The 20,306-nt window shown below is 49.7% G+C and overlaps 1 protein-coding gene across 2 annotated transcripts in view; it reads left to right on the plus strand.

Annotated features, from left to right (window-relative positions):
• Window positions 1-1,877: 1,877 nt before the first annotated feature.
• The window catches only part of ADGRF5 (adhesion G protein-coupled receptor F5), a 31,792-nt gene continuing 13,363 nt past the window's right edge, over window positions 1,878-20,306 (plus strand). Inside the window, exons 1-11 of one of the 2 annotated variants that reach the window (XM_052691038.1) lie at window positions 1,878-2,154; window positions 8,372-8,501; window positions 10,894-11,025; window positions 12,881-12,941; window positions 13,509-13,679; window positions 14,534-14,710; window positions 16,282-16,409; window positions 16,862-16,920; window positions 17,401-17,543; window positions 18,239-18,451; window positions 19,027-19,260. In XM_052691038.1, the coding sequence (XP_052546998.1) occupies window positions 10,921-11,025; window positions 12,881-12,941; window positions 13,509-13,679; window positions 14,534-14,710; window positions 16,282-16,409; window positions 16,862-16,920; window positions 17,401-17,543; window positions 18,239-18,451; window positions 19,027-19,260 (1,291 nt within the window). In that variant the 5' untranslated portion in view covers window positions 1,878-2,154; window positions 8,372-8,501; window positions 10,894-10,920. The remainder of the gene's footprint in view (window positions 2,155-8,371; window positions 8,502-10,893; window positions 11,026-12,880; window positions 12,942-13,508; window positions 13,680-14,533; window positions 14,711-16,281; window positions 16,410-16,861; window positions 16,921-17,400; window positions 17,544-18,238; window positions 18,452-19,026; window positions 19,261-20,306) is intronic. The other variant, XM_052691029.1, reaches the window with a different exon arrangement.

Raw genomic sequence — 20,306 nt, forward strand, 5'->3', positions numbered from 1 at the left:
CCGATTAGAACAAAGTGAGTCGGGATGTGCTGTCCCCACTAGAGGTTAAATATTTGTTCTCTGCCAGTCTCAGGGCAACTGGGACATCCCTTTGCTGCCCCTATGCGTTGCAGCTCACCCCGTGCTGTGACATGAGTTTGCACTTGGGCAAATCAAATTGTTGCTGGGTGCTGCTGCTGCTGAGCCATGTTGTCGGTTCTTATCTTGCAGTCCAAAGAGCCACTCCATTTTGCATAATACAGCCAGACACAGATCAAGGGAAGCTTCATCTCTCTTCTCTGGAAACGTCAACAATGCAGACACCTGTTTCTGGGATAGAATTTGGACTCCCTTTAGTCAATAGAGAGCATAAGCATCAGTTCTGCACCAATTCAGACACTTCACTCTGAGTGGTTGGTTCTAGGTATTTATCCAATGCTATGCTAGAGCACCCATTTTCCTGCAGCTCCTACAGCCTCCCCCAGCTCTTCTTGTGCATCTCAGTGCTGAACAGGAGCATTTCTGACACCTTGGGGGTGAAAAACTCTTCCACCCACCGCAGAAAACCAGGATGCAGAGGGAAATAAGCCTCAACAAAATGAGGCTGAGCTATAAATATTCCAGAGGGATTTCTGTATATGTTTTAATTCAGGGGCTCTATTTTAAAGAAATAATCACTCCATCACTCTAATCAATGCATCCCAGTAGCGTTATCTTTCCAGAACATCCCAACCATTGTATTTCACTCATCCCAACCAGCAGGAGATACATGGGAAGAGAACTTCCAGCTCCAGCCAGACAAAAGGAAACCAAACTGAAAAGTCCACTGAAATGAAGTGGTTGCTCTTATGTATAAGGGGATATGGAACAGAGCCAAGTGTCCATTGCAACAGAAAGTACAGCGAAGGCAGGGTATGCTCCTTCCCTCTGTCTTTTCTCTCCTCTCCTTTTTCCAAAAAAAGCTGTATTTCATTAAGCATATTGGTGAAGTGTGCTCATCAGTGTCCCTGCTCGTTGTCATTGGCAGCTCACAAGGGATGACCCGTGCCCTGTGCCATCCGACAGGCTGATGCTGGGCCACACTCATGCAGTCCTATCATCACAGAATGGCTTGGGCTGGAAGGGACCTCTAGTTCCACTCCCTGCCATGGGCTGGGTCATAAGCCACAAAATCAGGCAGTAGATCTTGCAAGAATATCAGAATTGAGCACAGGCAGGAGAAATGAAAGCAAAGTGGCCATCACCATGCCCTTTATTTCACCCCATGGATCCCTCCCAAGCCTTACCAGCCAGCAGTCATTCAGTTAGTGCACAGAGATGGTGCTGAGAGCTGTGCTGGCAGCAGCAGGGCTGCACACTGCCAGGTGGGGGATATATGTACATCCATCAGGGTGGAGATCAGGAATTTCTTCTCCAAAGAGCAGTGGGGCAATGGCTGCACAGGGAGTGCTGGGGGCACCGTCCCCCATAGGACCATGGAGATGTGGCACTGGGGGATGTGGGCAGTGGGGTGGGTGGGTTTGGGGATCTCAGGAGTCTTTTCCAACTGGAATGATTCTGTGATTCTACAGTATTCTGGGAGTAGTTGTCCTGCTGGATGCTCAGAAGAAAGAATCTGAAGTGCCAAAAGTCTGCCAAGCACCTGGATGACTTAGGCTGCAGATCGCTGTGTATACAGTAACCAAAGGTGTTCCCTTACTAAAAAAATCCTTTCTTTTATGGTCACACCATAATGACCCCCAAAGTGCTCTCCGCATCTCGCAGTTACTCGCTGCAGCAGCTCTGTGAGTCCCCCCACCCAAATGTCCCTTCCGCCCGCTGTCCCCACGGCAGGAAATCACTCACAAAATATTTCCCAGGTTCCTTCCTGGCCAGGGGTCATCTCCGTGGTCCGGAGCAGTGGGAATCACTCTGTTCCCTGACACAACAAGCGGAGAAGGAAAACCTGCCCTGCCCACAGAGTGCGGTGCTTCCAGCCCCGTGTTTTTCAGCTGCAACCCCACCCCAGGCGCAGAAAGTTCCCACTGGCCGCAGGAAAGGGAGGTCACGGCGATCTGTGGATGCGCACAGAGGTTCTCACTGCCGCTCACAGACGGCGTGGTTCACTCCAGAAAGAAAAGCAAAAGGAAAAGAAGGAAACCTCAGCGTGACAACCGACGGCACAGCACACATAAGGTGCGTCCCGAGCCCCGGGAAACAGAGGGCAGGGAGGTGGGCAGCGGGCAGCACTGCATGGCAGCACCTCGGGGAGAGCGCACAGCCAGCGCCTGGCTGCGGTATGGCCGATGGGATGGAATGGCATCGAGCTCCTGTTGTGCTTTAATTGCTCAGGACGGTGTCTGAGGGAATGCCCAGGTCTGGGTCTGGCCGTGCAGAGCCCTGGGAATGCCGCAGGCACTGTGGGGAGAGCAGCAGACAGACTGTGCTGGTGGGGACTGCATGGTGCTGCCATCTGCCAGCACGGATGGTGGCATTTAACAGGGGCTGGGATCAGTCTGGGTGAACTCAGGATACAGGGGGATGTGCGTGGTAATGCAGTGCTAACCTGGTCTGTTACTGCATCATAAGGCTCACTATGTGGTTTCAGAAAAGATCAGGTTCTGGGCAGCCTGGGCTGCTGGTTGGCAACCCTGAGCATAGCAGGGGGTTGAAACTAGATGAGCATTGTGCTCCTTTTCACCCCAGGCCATTCTAGGATTCTGTGATTCTATGATAAATATGCTGACTGCATTACAGGACCTTTTGATCTGTTTGATGCTGGCTCAGGGCTGTGGCAGGACTCTCAGTGCAGACAGCTGGCACAGTGTTTCTGCCTGCCTGCAACACGGTGTGCTTGTTTCCTTCACCAGCAGTCTCCAGCATCCCCTGCAGCTGGGATGATGCAGGCAGGGGAGAGGGACTTGGAGCACCCAGAGCCAGGGGCTGGGAATGCTGCAGGTTGCATTGTGTTTATCTTGTTTCTGTTCTGTTCTATATGTGTTTTGAGCTACTTAAACTAAATCCATTTCCACAGCGGCATGTTGGAATGCTGAAGTGCTGTTCTCAGCGTTCAGGCAGGGGACACAGGGATGCTCCTATTGCTTTCTCCCACATTTATGACTGTTTACAAGGATGGGTGGTGATGGGACAAGGGGAATGGTTTTAAAGTGAGACAGGGGAGGTTTAGGCTGGATCTGAGGAGGAAGTTTTTCCTCCAGAGGGTGGTGAAGCACTGGCACAGGTTGCCCAAGGAGGCTGTGGATGCCTCATCCCTGCAGGCATTCAAGGCCAGGCTGGATGTGGCTCTGGGCAGCCTGGGCTGCTGGTTGGCGACCTGCACACAGCAGGGGTTGGGGCTGGAGGAGCGCTGTGGGCCTTTGCAACCCAGGCCGTGCTGTGACTCTGTGATTGCTTTGAATAACCCTACTCCATCTCAGCATCCCTGGTGCAGCTGTGCCTACCAGTTCCATAGGGACTGGGATTGCATGCAAAGATGGCTGCGGTGGGAGCTCCTGCAGCCCTGGGTCCCAATCCCCATCAGCAGGAACGTGCTGCTCTCCTCTGTGCACAAGGACCTTGCAGGTTTGGTAGAGAAGGGTTTGGTGTGAATGCTGCAGCCTCTCACCACTATGACAGCTTTATGGGAAGCAGTGAGATTGTGATAATCGTGGAATCATAGAATTGCTCAGGTTGAAAAAGACCTTAAAGATCATCAAGTTCAACCACAACCCAACCATCCTACCCTAACTAACAGCCTTCCTCTAAATCATGGCCCTGAGCAAGGGAAGAATGCTAGGAGCTTGGAGCCTGAGGCTCCATTCCTGCTTGCTCCATCCCTTCCTGTTGCAGCAGGACTTCTGTGTTTCGCAATCCTCCGATCCTACTCTCACCCAGGAAATTCCTCATTACCTCTATGGCTCAACGTGTCTCATGACATCTGGCAAAATCGGGGAACAAAGTCTTCCACAGGCAGTGCTGGCACAGCCCAGGTGGGTGCACAGCAGTGAGGGCAGAGCTCGGCCCGCCGGACCTGGGCAGCGCTGCACAGCGGCTCTGCGTGGCTTCCCGCTTCAGCAAACAAACAAGCAGGGGACGTAAATAGGCTTGAGGAAGATATCTTTGTCCCCATCTCCTTGACTATTTTTATTTTTTTAACACCTCTTGACAGCCTTAATAAAGCACTTTTCCAAAGTCTGAATTGGAGACGTGGGAAATTCCTCCAACTAGGCAGAGCTTCCTCGTATTGTTAGCACACAAAAGGCACCGCGGCCTTTACTGGAGCTCCTTTCCTTAACCCATTCATCCTGATCAAGGAATTGCTGCTCACAGCAGAAGGAACAAGGGATTGCAGGAGGCAAGCATGGAGGTGAATGGCATCATCTGCGAGAGCAGTGTCATCTTGGGGCTGTACGAATGGCAACTGCAACGATTTGCTGCTGGAATTAACTTCAGCCTTGCGTAAGAACCATGGATTTTGAAGACAAAATGGGATGAGTTTATGGCAAAACCAAACTCTTGGAAGAAATGCAATTGCAGTTTTGCTGGAATTCATCAGGACTGTTGTCTCAAAGGGTCCAGTTGCCATTCCTGAGCTGATGTTAATGCGTGATTATGCAGTTTGTTTCTCAAATGGTTTTGTACATCGCCCCATATGTGCAGCTGCCACCATCACATCACCTGACCCAGCACCTGACCCCCTTGTCTGTGCCCTGCAGACTCCTGCCCAGGGGCTGGGACAAGAGAAGTAGGGAGCCCAGGGTCCTGCAGTGGGCTGGGGGTGCTGCATGAGAAAAGCAGGCGAGATGGAAGATGCAGGAGCAGGGAACATGCAAAAGCTCTTGCCAGAGGTGATTTGCAATGGCCTGTTGCTCTCCAACAGAGGAATGATCCATTCCTCATACTCGGCTGGAAAGAGCAGTTCCTGCAGGAACCCACTGCAGCAGGCTGTTTAGTAATTACTGCGCTGTATTTGCATGTTACAATGCTACATCTTAAGTAAGTTTTGACTACATTTGCAGCCCATTCTGAGGGCTCGTCTGCTTATGGTTGTGGCTTCTGATGGCCATCCCATTCCATAACACAGATCTCATTACTTTAACCCATAATTTCTGCACTCAGCACATAACTGTTCAAACAGCACATCAACTGTTCAAACTTCAGTCCAGAGAAAGCCAAGCAGGAAGGGTGTAAGGAGCCTGGCTGGGAAGGACTTAATTTTCATCATCACAGCCCAAAAGGGGCTGTGGCTAAGATTTTTTGCTAAAATAGCCTTGAGGGCACTTCGATGTTTTGTTTATCACAGAACACTGCTGCACAGCATCAAGGCCTTTTCTGCTTCCTGCTCTAGCTCTGTAGCATGTAGGCTGTGGGTTGGGGGGGATGGAGCTGGGAATGCTGCTCTGAACTGCCCGGGTTGAGGCTGTGGATGGATCCCCCACGTAAATCTTGATATGAAACATTCATTTCCAAATGACTTCACAAAAAGCATAATAGGGCTGTGATCTAGTGTGCAATTTACTGTTCTCAGAAATTCTTCGAGAAAGGCAGAGCTTCCCTTCATTGTTCACGTACAGAGGAAAAGCCCTGCTCCAAGACCACAGGCTTGCCCTCAAAAGCCATCTGGTCGAATATGTGAAAGCCATCTTCATTCCAAAGCCACCCCTACGTGCCTTGCAACAGGCAACTCCCAGCACAGCCCTTGCTCCCAAATGGTTCTGCTCTTCCTTCTGGAGGGAGAAAGCATTTGAAGTCCAGCATTCTTTGAAGCCTGGCTTGCCTGGCCCTGCTGCAACAGTGCTGAACCTGAAATGCCCCCAGTCCCTCTGTCTGTGGCACAGGAATGGTGGGTGAACTTCCTTTCCTTCCTCTTGCTGTCTGTCTTCTTTCAAACCCATGGTGTGAGAAGACTGACTGCCACCTATAAACTTTCCTCCTCAATTCACAAGATGTTCTGTGCTGTTAATGAACATCTGTCTCAAGAGAGACCTGCTCCCTTCCTGAATGCCATGCTTCCAGCCGACCCTGCAAGAGTAGCTTCAGCACTGCAGCAGGTGACAAGTGCTCCAGCACTCTTAGAAAAAAGGCAATGTAAGACCTCAGCAGGTCACCTACCTGGCCCTGTGTTTGTTTCAGCTCCCCCATGACACCTCCAGGGCCTGAGAAACACCATCCATCCCAGTGAACTGGCCATCAGGTGCAACACTGTTCTCCTGCACCATCAGAGCCCAGTGTGCACAGGGAGGTGATCGTCCCTCTCTGCTCTGCCCTCATGAGGCTCCATCTGCAGCACTGCGTCCAGGGCTGGGGCTCCCAATACAAGAAGACAAGGAGCTGTTGGAGAGGGTCCAGAGGAGCCACAGAGATGAGCAGGGGACTGCAGCACCTCCACTACAAAGACAGGCTGAGGGAGCTGGGCTTGTTCAGCATGGAGAAGAGAAGCTGCGGGGTGACCTCAGTGCAGCCTGCAGTACCTAAAGGGAGCCTGCAGACAGGAGGGGAGTCAGCTCTTGGAAAGGGGAGATGGCAGCAGGACAAGGGGAAATGGTTTGGAGTTGAGGGAGGGCAGCTGGAGGTTGGATGTCAGGGGAAGTTGTGTGCTGTGAGAGTGGTGAGGTGCTGGAACAGCTGCCCAGAGAGGCTGTGATGCCCCGTCCATCCCTGGAGGTGTTCAAGGCCAGGTTGGATGGGGCCCTGGGCAGCCTGGGCTGCTGTGAAGTGGGGAGGTTGGTGGCCCTGCATGGCACAGGGGGGTTGGAGCTTTGTGATCCTTAAGGTCCCTTCCAACCCTGGCCATTCTGTGATTCTGTGTGCATTGCAGGGTGCATGGATGCTGCTCTGAGTACAAAGTGCGGTGATATCTGGAGGCAGTCCAAGCACCTGTATAAAGTCCAATACTCTTGGAAGTCTCCAGGGCACTGGGAAATGATTGAGTCCCATCTGTGCTGCACAGGGAGCTGTGGTGGCCATGGTTGCAGTGCGTGAGGCCACGGATGCTGGGTGGGTTCCTGCCCACAGCATTTGGGACTGGTGGGCATGAGATGCCCTCCAACCCACATCGTTCTATGGTTGTATTGATGACATTCAGCCTTGATCTCAAGCCCCATGTCAATGATGAGGGTGGCATGTGGCGTGCTGGCTGTGCTCAGGTTGCTGGTGGCATAGGAGTAGCCGTGCAGGACTGACACAGAGCTGGTGTGCAGATCCAGAGCACAAACACCTGCACAGCTGCACCGCCGCCTCCCCCGGCCCACTCTGCAGCAGCAGCAGGAAAAAATCGAGAGGTTAATAAAACACAGTGGGCAGGAAATGTGCAGTCATCAGGCTTTCTAGTACTTCAGCGCTTCCATATCTCTATAGAAGCAGCCTGTGGCTGGCCTGACCCAGGGATCTAATCCAAAACGCACTGCAGTCCATGGAAATTCCACTCTGATGAGTGTTGTTAGACCTCACAGTTTAGTGTATAAATACAGAAGTGAGCACGTGGAGATTCCCACCTTCCCTGTCCCACACACAGCTGCCCTCCATGTTGCTTTGTTAACGTGGGCTGTGCTGAGGGACCAGCCCAACAACCGCTGCTGCTCCAGATCAGATGAGGAGGGGAAGGGGACATCTGTGGCTCCATCCTTTCTCCCAGCAGAGCAACAGGGATGGGTGGATGCACCCTGACCTGCACCTCTCCAGACATGGGGCAGGCAAGCACCAGAACGGCACGGAGCTGCACTCCTGCTGTTGTATTTTCTTAGCTTTCTCAGTTTTTCTGTCATCTATGACACTCCAACACAAAGCTGGAACGGAAGCTGAGCAGCACATACGCAGAGGGGACAAAATGCGCCAGGAAGAGGGCAAGAATGGGGCAGGACCACCTTTTCCCAGGGAAGGGACGACTTCAGTGCCTTCCCACCCTGGGTTTGGCTGTGGCTATTTTCAGCCTGGCAGACCAAACATCACGTGGCACATGGTGCACTCAGCCCTGTGCTCAGCACCACCATGGCATCTGTTTGTGCACAACCACTGTGTCAAAACCTCCCCTACCAAATCCTGAACCTCTGCCTGAGCCCCACACCTCCCTTCCCGTAACAACCACCTCTTCCCGCACCTCAGCTGGGCACAGAGCTGGGGTAGCACAGCTCCTCAGCATCACATCGTGTCCCACCACCTGTTTATGGCCCGTCTGAGTCCTTATCGCGCCGCAGTTCGGTGTGGAGTCCTTGATTAATCTGTGTTTATTTCAGTTTTGTTCTCATTCTGATGTGTTATCTAAGGTCAGCGCAACTTCCCCCGCCCCCTCTTCCCTTTCGGCCAGCTCTCCCACGAAATATTGTTGTGCCTGGGTGTGTGTTTCTTAAAGTCATTGTGTGTTTCATGTCTGAAACAAACATTGTCCGACCATCCAACTCATTATGCACTCTCAAAGGTTGTGTTTGAAGCACAGAAGGGAAAGATCTTTGTTGTGACTGTGGAAGAATAAAGCAAGCAGGCACGGAGAGCAGGGGATTCAGCCCTGGGACCAAATCTGAAATAGAATATTCAGAGGCTGTCTGAGCAGGGTAAGCTGTGGCCTGGCTGCTCTCTTCCCATCTCCTGCTCTGTAGCAGCTCCTGGTTCCTTTCTCCATGTGCTCTTCACCCCACAGGCTTCCCATCATAAAGCTTTCACACAAAGTGCCCAAAAGGAGGAAGAGCTGTTTAAACTGTAGGAAAATGCTTTTGCAGGGACAGTGCAGCGTAATTAAGTTGTACATTTATAGCACACTTGGAAAGATGAGGGTGTACAAGTACTGAAGATGTGGTATGACCACAGTGCTGGAATGACACAAGACTCTTCAGCCCATCAAGAATAAAATTCTTTAGTCATAAAGAATATCTCTACCGTGGGTGGTTGCATGAGGATGCTCTGTGTAGAAATGCTTGTTTCAGCTTGCACTCAGAACCCCTCACAAAGAAGCCACTCCAGCACCCTCCAGTTCTTGGTACTCATGGATGAGCTTGCTCCAAGACTACAAGTGGAGCAGTGCCTCTCTCTCATCAACTTGTGGCATGACAGATGCTCCAGCCCCTAAACATCTTTGTACGGCCACGGTCCTCTACAAAGCAGGTTCGTCTGCCTGTGAGAGAAAAGTGGGCAGCTGGGAGCCGGGCAGAAGGTGGATAAGCAGCCCCTGCCAGTTGAATAGGCCTAAACTCAGGAACCCAAGGAATGAGCCATGGGGCTGATGTGTCAATAGGAGCAGTGTAATCACCAAACCTGAGATAAAACCCTGCTGCGAGGCAACACGCCACACCAAGGCTCCACTGCTTCTGTCCAGGTGCTACCAGGGCTCTTTGAACCTTGCACAGTGCTAAGACCACAGAAGCCATGAGCTGCATGGGCATTAAGTCCCTGCTGAAAATCGAGGTAACCGCTCTGAAGAAAGGTCAGCTCTCAGCAAGCCCTTCCTTTCCCAGCACAGGGAAGTGGCTGTTGGGGAATGTCATTTTCCACTCATTCAGCTGGTGTTTTCTGTGCTACCAGTTACGTGGTGGAATGAGTCCTGTTGCAGTTACTTTGCCTTGCAAACACAAGCCTTGCCAAGTTTTCTTCTTCTTGCAGGAAGTCTTGCTTGGTCATGGTATGGTTTGGACCTGTTCTGCTGATAGATGGGACCGAATTAACTTTCATTTTCCATGCAGACTCACTGACCGTAAAGAGGTCATGACTAATAGGAAGGCCTACAGAGGAACAAAGGAATTTAAAGTTACAGGTCAAGGAGGAAAAAGTTATGTTTCACAAGCAAGGGGGACCAGTGTGACATAATGTGAAAAGGGTATGAGTCAGAGCACTGGAAACACCACCCTGGGGAAGCCCTGGGCAGGAGTGTACGTATGGTTCAGCACCTCTAATGCAGGCTCAGAGAGGAGCCCCAGCACACAGGCAATGGCAGCACCTCTCTGAAGGCGGCTGCACTGAGTGCTGTAGATGTAGCCTTGCTTTCCTGCTTGTTCAGATGCCTTTTCACTCAGAGGGTGGTGAGGCACTGGAACAGGTTGCCCAAAGAGGTTGTGGGCCTTTGCATCCCAGGCCATTCTGTGATCCTATGGTTATTTCTGCAAAAGTTCATGATATTAGTCAAGCTCACTTGATTGCTAAACAAGCTGATGTTACCACTCACGTGTTGTTGAGTCTTCAGAGACTTTCTGCAGTCCTTTCCTTTCTTAAAGGGATTCCTGCAGTCTGCTTGGATTCTGCCTCTCTCCATTGCATTAACAGCCATTGCTGGCTTTTAATCTGGAATTGAGAGAAATGCTTTGTCAGCAAAACTCAAAAAGTGCATATTTATACCAAGCCACAATTCTAAACATACCTCCAGCTCCCTTTCTGTGCTCACATCACTCAGAGTGTGTCAGCACCTGCTAGAAAGGTCTGCATCACCTGTGACGCTTAGCTTAGATATTAGTGATCCAGAAAACGTTGTTTTCCTGGGTTGTAATTTCAGGCACCATGCAATATTCTGACGTGTCAGCACTCTTACGTTCCGTGTTATTCTCTTGTTAGCATTACTGCCATCAGTGGAGCTGCATATTAAAACTCAAATTATATGTACTTTTGTTCCAGGAGAGCTCATTTTCACTGTTTCCCTCATTAACGAGGGGCAATAAACAGGTGGAAATCTCTAGCTAAACCTGTGGTGTAACCGTGCTGTCTCCAGAAGGTCCTTTCTCTCTCCATTTTGAGTTGGTGTAGGTGACATGAAAAAAAAAAAAGGAAAAATAAAGAAGAAATGGAATAAATATTCTGGTGACAGTAAATAGGTATTATTGCAGACTTTGCTTTGTGCTCCATCTGGGATGGAGTGAGCAGCGTGCTGTAGCAGCCTCAACGCCGTGCTTTTGTAGGGTGTGTGAGCACTTCCCTCTGTGAGAGCCAGCTGAAAATCTGATCCTTCTCCACTTTCCTCCTAGGCTGTACAGCAAAGCTGACAACAACATGCCATCCCCAGTTACTGCAGCCCTCCACCTCCTGTCTATGCTGGCCACAACACGCTTCCAGACGTCTCAGGCCTCAGGCTTTGACCCACTCACCCAATCTGCTGTGAGTATCCTAACCCAGAGCCACGGGTTGTAATTTGGTCTCTGCTCATAGAGCCCAGCTCTACAGCCAGAAAGCCTTCAAGAAGGGCAGTACAAGATAAAGTGGGGAAACTGAAACTGCAGTGTGGAAAATGGATAGAAATTCCAAGAACTGGGCTCTTTTTCTTCCCAGACTTAAAGCCTCACCAGAAGGAATTGAGCAAAACTTGTGTTAGGCTACAAGGGATTTAGTTTGCTGTCCTCTGGGCTCAGCCTAGAGCTGTTTGGGCACTGCTCCTGGGCAGACCGCCCGCAGTGTCCCTCACTGACATCTGCCTCATCTGCAGATGCTACAGGAGTCTGCTCTGTGCTTCATTCTGTGTGTGTGTGTTCAGAACAGTTTTTGCACAAATGGTCCCTAGGCACAGAGGCCAAAAGAGGCACAGAAAACAAAGGGACCGAACGACTGAATAGGAGTTAATAGTGTCTATAAAGAAAAACAGTCTACAGATCGACGAACCCTTGGTCAATCACAGTTTACTGCAAAATGTAAAACACTTCTTTACCTATATATATAAACCCACTCAAGCCCAAACAGACTCAGCCTGTAATGTGCCAGGGTCCTGAGCTCTGACAGGGTGACTGGAATCCAAGCTCTTCTGGGCAAGTTGGAAGAAGACCAGAAGAGAATCATCCCAGCATGGCCTGGGTTGCAAAGGCCCACAGCGCTCCTCCAGTCCCAACCCCTGCTGTGTGCAGGTCACCAACCAGCAGCCCAGGCTGCCCAGAGCCACATCCAGCCTGGCCTTGAATGCCTGCAGGGATGGGGCATCCACAGCCTCCTTGGGCAACCTGTGCCAGTGCCTCACCACCCTCTGCATGAAAAACTTCCTCCTCAGATCCAACCTAAACCTGCCCTGTCTCACTTTAAAACCATTCCCCTTGTCCCATCACCACCCACCCTCACACACAGCCGTTCCCCTCCTGTTTATCCGCTCCCTTCAAGCACTGAAGGCCACCATGAGGTCACCCCACAGCCTTCTTTTCTCCAAGCCAAACAAGCCCAGTTCCCTCAATCTTTCCTCATGGCAGAGCCGAGCAGAGGAGGACGATCACCTCCCTCTCCCTGTTCTGCTTTTCCCAACCATCTGCAGCCCAGAGCACTTTGGCATTTTTCATGAAAAGAGCAGTCACTGATCACTGGTGCACCTTGCAAATGAGTCATTATTCTGGTGTGAATTATGTGAGGTTCATGGGGCAGCACTTAGCACCGCCGCAGTCGCTGGGGAGAGTAATTGCAAAGGAAAGCACTGGGTGCAAAGATGGGGGATGAAGGGGATGACAGAAGGTCATGCATGGCAGCTGACTCAGGAGAAGCACTGCACTCCTTGCCAGCTTCACTGCTGCTGCACCGTGACACAGAGCCCAGCCCAGATCAGGTGCCAGATGTTCCTCGGTACCCAGAGATGGCTGAAGGGCTGCCAGCCTATTCACCCCTTCTGTAAACAATGATTACAGCAGGGTTCAAGAAACTGGCCAAGCCACAAACTTCCTGCTTACATCTTTGCTTGTTCTCTGGCTTTCCTTGCTAATGTCAGCGTCACTGTAGTTCAAGGCATGACTGAAAAAGCAGGGTGATCTGCAAGGCACTCAGCTGCACCCTGGGTGAACCCAGCCTGGCGAACCCATGCCACCGCTCCCTGTTCAACCACAGTGGTGTTTAGCATTTCCCTGCTTAGAAGACACAGACATTCTGCTTGCAGAGGAGGAATTTGTTAACGGGAAGGTTTTCTTTGCTTATTTTCTCATGCCAACCACAGTAGTTAAAGCTTCACTTAGTTTTTTTTTCACAGAACTTCTCTCTGTTTCTCCCACAGATTGGCAGGGAGGTAGGAGAGGAAAGCTTCCAACCAGAGCTGCAGAGGCAGAAGCAAAATGGTATGTGCATGTATGTATGGCAGCAGAGCGGGTTTCCAGCAAGCCATGTGTGAGGTCAGTGCTGGGACAGTGCTTGGAGACAGGCAGTCAGAAAGAGGCAGTAAAAACACAAAAATAAGAGAGGTGCAAAGTTCTGCACAGTCATAGGTGGATACATATGAGCAAAGTTCCTATGCAAGATGAAACTTATTTTAGAGGAAGAAAACCAAAGCACAAGCTGCTGAGCAGTGTGGGGTCACAGGATAACCCAGCATGGCTTCAGTTCTTGTTGGTCACTTACTGACTCAAGGGAGAGGGTGGATGAGATGGCTTTTCTCTGTATATCTTATGCCATCTATATTTGCTTCCTATTGGTCTGAGACCACAGATATCTGGCTATGGCAGGCCAGGCAGCAGGTAGAAGTAGTGCAGAATATCTGCACAGCAGGAAGTTGGAAGTGTTCCTAAACAGAATGCCAAACTCTGCTGCTGTGAAATTGCAACAAAAGGCAAAATGCCATCTGGGAAACCCCCAGTTTAGGATTTGCCCTCACACAGCTTTGCAGTCTCATGCTATTTCTCTTCCAGTGCTCATTTTCGACCCCCCACCCCTGGAGTATGCCATTGACATTGAAGTAAGCCTTACGAATTCATCCTACGTGGAACCAATTAAAGAGTATTTCAGAAACCTCCCTCTTCCATTTTCAACCAATATTTCAGATGTAGAAATGACAGTTTCAAGTGTCAACGTTACAACAGGTGGGTTGGTTGTTTATTTTTGTATTCTGGCTGACATTCTTGCTTGCCAGCACCCTGTATCTCCCATGGTCTCTGCTGCCCACTGAGAGACCCAGCAAAGCCCTGTAACACAGTGTGGTTTGTTACCTCCACCCCACTGCTTTTCTTTACATAATGTTAGCATTAGTAGACCCAAATGCTTTTCTTTTCCTAAGGAAGGGACAGAGCCAGAGGAAGCTTGAGTCAAAGAATTTCGCTCCAGTTTAAATAACAAGCAGTTTGAGTCACTTTCAAGTTTCAGGAAGCTGCGACAACAGCCATCAGACTGTTTCCTTCCCTCCCACTTGTGTTTGGAGTGTAAATCACTGCAAGGGGCTCTGCTTGACCTGGCAGGCTATGTGAGATGCAGTCAGTACCAGGCTTACTCTTATGGGTACAGGGCAGGTTTTGTTACCTAACTGCGGTTGTGAAACATCACATCCAAGCAATTAATGCAATTAATGCACCAGGCCTTTACAGGGACAGGGAGGAATCTCCGACCATTCCCGATGGCCCAAGAAGCAGTAAAAGGAGGCATTCCCAAAACAACACACAAATGGATCTTTTAAAGGCCTCGAGGGCCACGTGCACTGTGTGAAAATCAGTTTGTTAACAGCGTGTTCTGCTGTGGCAGGGGAGGGCCGGGGCTGAGGACGAGGCTGCGCCCAGATGGCGGTGGGCCGAGCGGCCAGAGGAGCACTGGGACACCGCTGGACCGGGGCTGGGGGTGCCGTGTGGGGCCGGGGCTGGGCACAGGGATCCTCTGGAGTGCCTCCACCCTTGGGATGTTGTGATTCTGTCATTCTTACAGTGTTTCTCTGTCTGTCCAACACCAGTCTGTGTGACTGCTGAGAACCAGAGCTGCTGTTCTTGTGAAAGCGGATTTGCCTGGCCGAGCACGGGGTGCAGTGACCTGATCAGCTGCCCTTCCATCAGCCTAGCTCCCAGCCAGCCGTGTGGCTACACCAGAGAAAAGCCTTTCCTTGGGCCCTACTGTGAGCTTCAGAATAAAGGTAAGGAGAAACTATGCTGAGCCTGAGCATTGCACAGCCCTGTGCTGCTTTGAAGATCAGAGCTGAGCAGAGCGCTGGGCTGCCTCCTTGCCATGAATGTGGAAGGTGTGCAGAAATGCCATGGATTTTCTTTCAGAGGCTGTTTGTGAGGGTGGGTGGTGATGGGACAAGGGGAATGGTTTTAAAGTGAGACAGGGCAGGTTGGATCTGAGGAGGAAGTTTTTCCCCCCGAGGGTGGTGAGGCACTGGCACAGGTTGCCTAAGGAGGCTGTGGATGCCCCATCCCTGCAGGCATTCAAGGCCAGGCTGGATGTGGCTCTGGGCAGCCTGGGCTGCTGGTTGGCGACCTGCACACAGCAGGGGTTGGGGCTGGAGGAGCGCTGTGGGCCTTTGAACCCAGGCCATGCTGGGGTTCTGTGACTGTGGGGAGTGGTCTCAACACAGTTATATGGAGACATATAGTGCCATGCAAGAGCCCCAGCTCCTGCAGCCCCTCATGTGCCTCTGGGAATTTCTGCTAAGCAAAGACAGTTACTTCTTCTCAGGTTTTCATTAACAGAGCTTACAAATGTGACTAAATTGTGTCAAAATACTCCAGAGGAGAGAAGGAATAAAAGAAATGAAAAAAAAAAAACCCCAGCGCATGTTTTTTGCTAGTTTTCATTCTGTGGCTCTCATGATGACTCATTTAGGAGCCCATGACTTCTTAGGAGCCTGGCTGTTGGCTGGACCTTCAGGCTAACAGGAGTGGGATGCAGCTCTACCTGTTGCTTCTGCAACCCAAGACAGAGCCCATGAAGGCTTTGAGGAAGCCACTACTGCTTGTGCTGGAGCAAAGGAACACAGAGGCAGCTCCAGAGCTAAGCTGGGCAGCCCCGCGCTGTCGGCTCACCATGCTAGCTGCTGCACTCAGAGGCAATTGTTCTGAAACAGGGCAACACCATGCTATTTCTGCATGGATTAGACCTGGTAGCTCTACAAGGCACTGAATCATGTGGAAATTCAGATCCTTTGGAAGTCCAGGACCCTGGGCACCACATTCCTCCTCTGTGTGGAATGGCCTTGTCCTAAAGTGGGCTCTGATGTCCAATATTTTCTACTCTCTTCTTCCCACGGATGAATCTTCACCCAGAATACCACCCTCCTGAAGCCATCAAGGATTTTTTACATTCATTTCAGTGAAACACGGGGTGATTCATCCCATGCAATTTTTGCTATGTATAAGTTAAGTACCTGGTCAAAATTATTCACCTGAATTCCCTCTTTAACAGAAGTGGTGTAGCAATTCAATCACTGCAAGAAAGCTGCATATCAGCTTCTGAATACATCACTTTCTGGTGGTGGTCTGAACACTACAGCTAGTCTACAGCTTACTGTTAGCTGGAGAGGAGGTCTGGGTATTCAGCAGATGGCACACATCTAAAGTAGGTGTGGGAAATTATGAGAACTGTTGCTTTTCTATCATACAGATGAGCCTTGTGAAGTTGTAAGAGTTAGGTTTAAGTTAGTAGAAAAAGCTAATTTTAATTGTAATTGTTGCCTTTGATTTATTTTTACGCCTCTCCTTACAGACTCATGTGGTATGGGAGAGCCCACTGTAATGAATATGTCAGTAAGACTTGGCACAGCCTTCCATGATGATCTCAGGAATCATTCTTCACAGCTATACAAAAAATACAAAGCTGACCTCGATAAAGCGGTAATGATTTTGTTTTCCATCCTTAAAGCCACAAAACCCTCTTAAAAAGCAGCATTTATCCTGTGTCTCAGCACCTGATTTGTTACTGTCACTGCCCCACTTTGCAGGGGGAAGCTGCAGAGACTGCAGCACTTGTAGCTATGAAGTGAGCCACAGCTTAGGACAAAATTCCCCTTTGTTTTAACACATAGGAAGACAAAGAAGTATTCAGAAATCTTTTGCATCAAAAATATATAAAAATCACATTATTGGTTCCAGCTTACATCCCCATGAGCGTGTAGAGAATGAAACCATCCATGTAAATGTATTCTGGTGGCAGTGGCAAGGCCCATTCTGTCAGATACACTGCATGCTCTCACTCACAGCGATGTTGGATGGAAAGCTCCCTATTTTAATTACACTACAGTGATAATGCAGAGGATTCAAGTCTTGTCATGTGTCTTTGTTTACAGTTTAATGCTGGCTATGGATGCTTACCAGGCTTTGTGTCAGCAACAACAACTGGTTTCAGGTAAGTAAACAATTTCATGTTTTCCTAGGGGGCACAAATCTCTCCTCAAGGCAACACAGCTCAGCAAAGCCTGCACTCACTCTGCTTAGAACTCATGCACAGTATGTATGTATGAAATAAGAGTATCATAGCTTCAGAGGAAATCCCAACCATTAGCATGAAAGTAGGACTATGGATAACATAGCTCTGGACAGCCTGGTCTGCTGGTTGGTGACCCTGCACATAGACGGGGCTGAAACTAGATGGTCACTGTGGTCCTTTTCAACCCAGGCCAGTCTATGATTCTTATATATTCTTATATTCAGTATATATTCAGTATATATTCAGTATATATTCTTATACACCAGAGCAAGCTGTGAGTCCTACGGGAACCTTTGGCTCTCATGCCTTCCTAGGCACACAAGATGGTCCCACAACATAGAAATACTCTGGTATGCAAGGCTGCCAGGTCATGGTGCTTCTTTCATTCTGTCTGCTCAGGCCTGGAAGTGTTGATGTGAACTACAGAGTGGAGGCAGGATCAGCGAGCTTCCATCAGCTGGAGCATTCCAGCAGACGTGTAGTACAGTACCTGGATGAATCGTACAACATAGAGCCCACCTCCTTCACTGCAGAAATAATGAGTAAGTGCAAAACTCTCCCAGTCTTTCCCTTCAGCATTCACCTTATGTTGCTGATTATCTAATTCTGGACCTACAAAAACTGTTTATTTCTCATCTGTTTCATTTCACCTTGCGCTTCATTTCACCAAAGCTTAGAATTTGAATGAGATGGCCATGCATGCAGCATTTCTGACTAAAAACCAAACCCTTCCAGCTACTCTGTTAAACCCTGATGCAGTATCTCCGTGGGAGAGAGATGGAATCCCTTGAGCTCAGCTCCAGAACTGAGCTCTCTGCATGTCAGGCTGCCCATACTCTCCACGCCATCACGCCAGAACAAGCAGCTGCCTTAAAGAACTTGTTCCCTCTGATTTCCTTGGCACTTTGTCCAAGCTGCTGCAACACAGTGCCCAGCAAAGTGCCGGCATCTCTCCTGGTCTGAGCACTGACCAGCTCTCTCTGTGGGCCCTCTCCTTGGGTTGGTTCTCTCCCAGATTTCCTCCTTGGAAAGCAGAGCTGGTACAAGTCCACCTTCATAAAGCTGCCTGGGACCTTTGGCTGACAGAGATGGTAGAAGAAGATCCTGTGGATAATGTAGTATCTGCTATCAGAGGCAGTGCCCTGCAGCCTAAACTGCGTGCAGCTGAGAACAGCTGAGATTTCTACCATGAAAGGCACCATGCAATAATGCAGAATGCTGCACTTTGTCTTCCCAGATCGCACGAACTTCACTGTGAGCCCTGCCCACATTTTTGAAGGAGATGCCATCCAACTGATGTGCGAGGTGGACACCACGGCTGAGAACACGACCTGGAATCATGGCAGTCAGATCATCCTGAACAGCTCACGGCACTCCGTGAAGACAGACAACAGCACTGCGATGTCACGGGCAGTTCTTACAATTATCAACGTTACGCAGGAGGATTCTGGTAAGATTTCCTGTCATTAAAAGAGCAGATGCAAATCTCTAGTGTAACTGATTCTATAGGAAGCAGAGGCATGCAGTGACTGCGACTCCCTGGAGTGAGACAACAGAGCATCCCTCATCATTTCCCTGTCAGCTTTTGGTCCTTTGTTGGTCTGATTGTTTTCTGTAATGAACCACCTGCTGACCTGCAGTGGCAGTAGGATGTGGAAGACTGACAATGGGTGTTTTTGGTGCCAGTGTCCCCTATCACATCACAGGAGTGGCTGCTCAGCAGTGAGGCCGCCTCGTCCTCTGTGTGAGGTAACTGAGGCTGTGACTGCATTTTGCCTCGAAGGCTCTCGACCCCTTTGCAAACATAACCCAAGAAGTAAGAGCCCACAGAGTTTGGTTTTTCACGTGCTCTTGTTTAGAGCTTTTTGAAAATCAGAGTAAGGGAAATGGGCGACATTGTGCCAGGACATGCATGCAAACATGTATGCAAACTCGATGCAAAGTAGCTCCCAGTTCACAACTCCAAATGTAGGGGAACCAACAGCAAAATGTGCTGCATGTAAAGATGTTGTCTTTGTCTTACAGGTACCTACACATGCACTTTTACAAGCAGATACTTGTCTCTAAATCTGATATACAGAGGCACAGAAGAAATACGAGTGTCTCCACTACGTATCATCTCATACTCAAACAATGATAAAGTTAGCTGCAACAGCCCTGAGATACAGGCAAACAGCCCTGTGCTGTTCTGTTGCATTGATGGACAATTACCACTGCTTACTGGCAACTGGAAGGTGAATGGAGCAATCAATATTACAGGTGAGATTTACAAAAGGTTGCTTTTCACTGCTTGGTTTGCATGTCTGTCAGAGACCTCGTGCAGCTCAGCAGCAGCTAGCCCAGAGGTCTGAGCCTTAGGTGTGCGTGGGGTATGCCCCAGAGTGGGGCCAAGTGTGTACAGACTCCGTAGGCACTGCACAAGAGTAGGTGGGATTCTGGGCATCTGAGCATCTCCGTGCACTGTGCAGATACTCACATCTGTGCCATCCCGACTGGAAGCAGCCGTGTGGACCATCATCACACTGACTGTCCAAGAAGCTTATTTTTGCATCCTCTGGTTTTGAGAGAAACAATGAATTGTAAGGGTGTCTATGATTATCTGCAGCGTCATCCCTGGGGGCAGAAAGTCTCTATGTACCACATAACGAGATGGGGAAACCAAGAGGGATGAGTAGTGCCCCTCAAAACCGCTCCATCTTACCTAAAAACTGACTCCACACAGGGCTGTGATCCATCACATACCAATTGAGTCAGACTTCCTGTTAGGCTTTACTAATAGCATGAACGTGAGAGTTAATATATCTCCAAGCACAGTGTGTTGCAGGGAGTTACGAAATGACATCAGTAGAGAATCTCACAAAAGTCCATTATAACCAGCTTTATGCCCTCTTTAGTATTTACTGGGTATGGATTTCTTAAATGTTTTATGGGTATGGATTTTCTGTCCATGCTAAACATTTGTTGTAAAAGGACTTTATCAGGAAGTGGGACATACAGATAAACCTTCAAAGTTCATGCACAGTCCTTGCCACGGAGCACAGCCACTGCTGTGCAGCAGTGCTTGCAGAAAGAGGTGAAAGCTGGGCTGCAGCAGCCCTTATTTGCCCTTTATTGCCAAGCTTCCTCAGTGGCTTTCCTCCTGTACTGCCTATCTTGTTTCCTACATACAGCAGTGAGGTCAGGCTGATCCAGAACACCCTCAATTCATAGAATCATAGAATTCCCTGGGTTGCAAAGGCCCACAGCGCTCCTCCAGCCCCAACCCCTGCTGTGTGCAGGTCGCCAACCAGCAGCCCAGGCTGCCC

Source organism: Tympanuchus pallidicinctus, unplaced genomic scaffold (genome assembly GCF_026119805.1).
Source record: "Tympanuchus pallidicinctus isolate F22 unplaced genomic scaffold, pur_lepc_1.0 scaffold1, whole genome shotgun sequence".
NCBI classification, from domain to species: Eukaryota; Metazoa; Chordata; class Aves; order Galliformes; family Phasianidae; genus Tympanuchus; species Tympanuchus pallidicinctus.